This window comes from Echinops telfairi, unplaced genomic scaffold, assembly GCF_000313985.2.
Source record: "Echinops telfairi isolate 266 unplaced genomic scaffold, ASM31398v2 ScPeMD7_7467;HRSCAF=8505_1, whole genome shotgun sequence".
NCBI classification, from domain to species: Eukaryota; Metazoa; Chordata; class Mammalia; order Afrosoricida; family Tenrecidae; genus Echinops; species Echinops telfairi.
In genome coordinates this window covers 11,509,855-11,514,530 of record NW_022111368.1, presented here as the reverse complement: position 1 = coordinate 11,514,530, position 4,676 = coordinate 11,509,855, and the positions used below count along the sequence as shown (strand labels likewise).

Genomic DNA, 4,676 nt, shown 5'->3' with positions numbered 1-4,676 from the left:
CATTTTATTGGGGGCTAATTTTTCTTGATCAACTAAAAATTTTTTTAAACAAGCTTCCATTTTATGTTTCCAAGTTTTTTGGCAGACAGGTGTTCTGCCTGCCAGAGACCCTGTGCACAGCAGAATGAGACTGTGTTGTCCTGCACCATCCTCACAATCATGGTTGAGCCTGTTTGGGGGAGGTTTGTTTTGTTTTCATTATTATTGCCTTTTACTATCAGCATCTTGAAAAAAGCCACAGGGTCTTGAACTTGAAATCATAACATTAAAAATAGGTGATTGAACACCCTAGGATGATGATGTCAGCAAAGCACACCCCGAATCGTATCACTAACGATGAGCTGTGCAACCAACCAACCAAAGAGGGTGGTCGTGGGGCAGGTCACTGTAGCTTGGGAGTTGTGGAGGACTACCTGGATTTTGTTGTGTCCAATTTAATAGATTAACTTTCAATAAGTCACTTAACATAAGTACGTTTATTGTGATTAAGGTCCATTTGGACCGTTTTCTTCCATTTTATTTTGTGTTTCCTTCAACGTTTTTCTCCTTCCTCTTTCCCCACCTCTTCCCTTATTCTATTAGATTGTTCCCCTTCCCTTTATTCTCCACTGTTTTGGTTGAGAAGCTACAAATTGTACTATAATGGTTTCTTTATATGTCTTTTGATACATTTATTTATATTTTTGACATACAAAACCCTCAAATGCAATGCCATTGAGTCAATTCTGACTGAGAGAGAGTCTGGAAAATAGGGCAGCCCTGCCCCCTGTGGGTTTGGGGGAATGTAATTCTTGATGAGAGTAGCAAGCCTCATCTTTCTCCCGTGGAGCAGCTGGTGGCTTTTAACCGCTGACCTTGAGGTACGCAGCCCCTCATAACCACTAAGTCTTGTTGTAATCTCATTAGTTAATAGAGTACAGTATATGGGGCATCTGATGGCTCTGCATCATCCTAGAAACATTATAACATCCAGTCAGGCATTAAAAATATCCAACTATCCTTGTGTTCCTGGGGGAACTTTCCTTGCTTAGCTGGCATTACTGTATCATCCCTGTTACTATGTTATACATTTTACTAATTATGAAAATGAGCTTTAAAAATGTTTTAGGGGAACTGCCATCACCTTTCCTTCTATCTTCACAAACATTTCTGGAAGCACATGACCGTAACACAGCACCCCAATGCAGTGAACATCCATGCCTTGACAGATGAGGGCGGGCACCAGAGATGCTTATATTTATTCAAATTTCATCCATACATACAATAGAGAAATTTTATTTATATCAGCAGTTTAAAAAAAAGGAAGGGAGGAGTAACAGTGAATGAAATGTTCGTTTTAAAGTGCCAGGATGAGGAAGAGATCACAAAAAAAGGGGGGGGACCATGTTGAGATGAGAGGAAATGGGTCTGAACAATATATTAAGTGAATTATGTTACACAATGTTTTCCAAATAACTTATACATCAGAAGAAAGGCTATCAAGCCTTGGCAAGTTTTCTATTTTATAACCATACTCCAAGAGGTCTTGGCTAGCATGGCCTGACCCTGCCGCCAAGTCAATTCCGACTGAGGGCAGCCCCGTAGCTCTTAACCTATGCCAGGTGTTTTGGAATCCTCACAGGATGGGACCACCTTGGTTGGCTCCAGACTGCAGTGAGACATGAGAATTTATGGAGGAAACTGTAATAAAGTGACACATTTCAGCAGCGAGAAGACTATAAATACATCCTTTACATCAAGATATATATGTACACACACATAAACATATATACAAACATATAAAAATATCTGCCTCAACCAAATACATAAAGTGTTTCAAAAGAACAGAATTTGTTTTTGAAACACACAACCACACACACACACACACACACACACAGAGTAAAATGGAAGAGTTTGCTCTCCACTTCTGCCTTGATTTGAATAAAATAAACTCCCCGCATTTATAGTTATGAATTCAAAGTGATTATAATACAGCACATGGGCAAGAAGATTTAATTCTCTGAGCAGGAGTAGGTCTGGCTGGGAGGAGTGGATTGAGGTGTGAGAAGGCGGACTATGAAGGAATCAAAGAGACTGACTGAGCACTATTTGACACCATGGTTCAGGTGATGCCCTGCAGATTGCATCGTTATATTTCCTTTAAAAACAATAACAATATCCCAATTCAGCGAAGCTCTTAAAAAAATGAGTCCCCCCATTTTGTTTTGTTGTAGAAAAGAAGGTTCCCATTTTAAATTATACCTCATGTTTTCTGTGAAAATTAAACCTATGCATGGAAAGGAAACACCTTAGTTTTGAATTGGTTTTCGTTTGTTTGTTTGGTGTTGAAACACTGCCTGGTTTCGTGAAGGGGCAGATTTGCATTTACCTGCGACCAGGTTCTAAAGAGCCTCTGGAGAAATGTCATTTTCCATGACAGAGTGGCCCCCACCCCCGAAATCATTCAGTGGTATAAACAGCATGTTCCAATGTAAACCCCAGTAACAAAAAAATAGTTTTGTATCAAATACAGTATCAAAGCGTCATTGTATGTAAACACAGTGATTCTTGGTAAAGATTAGAGACCCAAGTACCACCCAAAAATGGCCATGGGATTCACCCCGATTAAAAAAAAAAAAAAAGACTCGTCAGGGAGGAAAGAGTCCCTCCCACCCCCGCCCAGCTCTCTCCTCAAGCTGTTGGGTCATTGAAGCGCTCAACTTCTCTCGGGAAATTGCCTCCAAAGTATGTGGACATTTCTGCACAAAGCACCAGAGCAGAGAGATCAGAGAACACAGCTGAGTGGCTGCAGCTGCTTAGAAAGACACACCACTGGTGCATCTGCCTGAGAGTGTCCAGAAAAGGATGTCTGGGGAGTCTGTCGCCAGCAGGAGTCTGTCCCCGGCCTTCTTTGCATGTGGTTCACGAGCTGGCAAGCAGCCTTGTCTGGAGAAGCCTTGGTGTCCCTTGGGTGCGATCTTCCTGTGAACACTGGCTGCTGGGTGGCACACAGGGTGGTCCTCTGGCCTTGAGGCTGTCCAGCAGAACCTTCAGGAACCCCCCTCCTGAATGTTTCCTTGCATCCTGGAATATTCATGTTCCTCAGGCAGCCAGGCAGTTCTTCATTCAGATCTTCCAGGACCCTCTTGTTTTTGTTATTTTTCTTCACTATTTTCTTGGAAAAGCACCATTCCCTCATCAAACTAAGTAAGCCCAAGTAAAAGAAAATTTAAGTGATCCGCATGCTGGTTCTACTGCTTTTCGGCTTTGACAAGAGTTTGCTCAAGAGTCCTGCCTACAGGAGACGGAAACCTAACCGTGGTGACCACTAGCCCTTGAGGTCTGAGAAGGTGACATTGCAGCTCTCACTACAGCTGGAGGAGGTGCTGAGCAAGGCGGAGCCGGTGCCTGACTCTGGAGAAGGAGGAAAAACAACAGATCAATGATGGAGGTCTGTCTCAGCTTGGCCTTTGTCCTCTAAGAACAAAACAATTAAGAACCCCTTTCTTATTTTTTTGGGTACCCTTGTAGGCTACAAATGGTTAAGCACTAGTCTTCTGAGAGGTTGGAAGTCAGCGTCTGCTCAGAGGTGCTTCAGAAGAAAGGCCTGGCAACCTGTGACTTAAATATCATCCACCGAGAACCCCACAGAGCACAGCTCTGCTCTGAAGCACATGGGGAGGCCCTGAATCAGAGTTGACCTGACAGCGTGTTTTTGTTGCCCTCTCAAGTCATCAGTGGGGTGTATGTGACAGGAGGGTCTGAGTGAGGCATGTGTGGTGTGTGGGCTCTTACCTGAGCTGCTCAAGCACTGAGCTGATTTGGATTTGCCGATGAGTGTCCACAGGCTGGTGGCCGACACCCACCCCTCCTTATTGGTGGTCAGGTTCCTAACATACCTGGAAGGGGTGTGGGTGTCAAATGGCTCTAGCCCATGGAGTCAACAGGTCTCAGAGGTGAGAAGACTTGGGGGCCCCTCTTACCATAGTCCCTCGTCGTTCTCATGGACCACCTCCACCGTGTCCCCACTCCTCATGGATGTGGCCTCTGGGCCCGCTGCTTCCTGATCCACCACCACCGGGTATTTACCAGGAACCTACGTTGGGGAGACACAGGAGGGAGGGGCCTGAGAAGGGCCCACAGTCTAACCTTCGCCTCCTCTGAACACTATCAGGCAAAAAGAGACCCCACACCCGCTTTCATCAGGCCTGGCCCGTGACACACATACACACCACACCACACCACACACACCACCCGAACCACAAGAGTATGAACTTCCACTTGTCCAGAAAGAAGGAGAGACACTTCTTGCTGCATCAGGCTACTGCTCAGTCAGGGAGTTCCTGGTTAGAGGGCCAGCTTTAGATTGGTCAGGTCTCTTAGCTGAAGGAAGCTGTGAGGGGTCATTTTACGACCACGTTAGAGAAAAACCTTTCTCCTGCGATAAACCTCCACAAAACCCGCTGCCACCACATCAGCTCCGACCATGTGTTAGAGAAGGATTGCTCCAGAGGGCTTTTAGGGTGGTGATCTTTGTGGAAGATCTTTATCTTCCATAGCAGTCCAACCAACATGGGGATCTTTATAGACTGTCAGGCCTTTCCTCTGTGGCACTGCTAGATGGGTTCGAGCTGCCTACTTTGAGATGAGCAGTTGAGGGCAAGAAAGTGGAGCCACCAGGGAGCCTTCTGTAGCAC

At 45.1% G+C, this 4,676-nt stretch overlaps 1 protein-coding gene across 4 annotated transcripts in view; it reads right to left on the bottom strand.

Moving 5' to 3' along the window:
• Positions 1–1,201: 1,201 nt before the first annotated feature.
• The window catches only part of MCF2L (MCF.2 cell line derived transforming sequence like), a 98,986-nt gene continuing 95,511 nt past the window's right edge, over positions 1,202–4,676 (bottom strand). For 2 of the 4 annotated variants that reach the window (XM_045283986.1, XM_045283988.1), the window contains exons 27-28: positions 3,963–4,075; positions 3,400–3,878 (exon numbers count right to left, since the gene is read on the bottom strand). In XM_045283986.1, the coding sequence (XP_045139921.1) occupies positions 3,602–3,878; positions 3,963–4,075 (390 nt within the window). In that variant the 3' untranslated portion in view covers positions 3,400–3,601. The other 2 variants (XM_045283987.1, XM_045283989.1) reach the window with 2 other exon arrangements.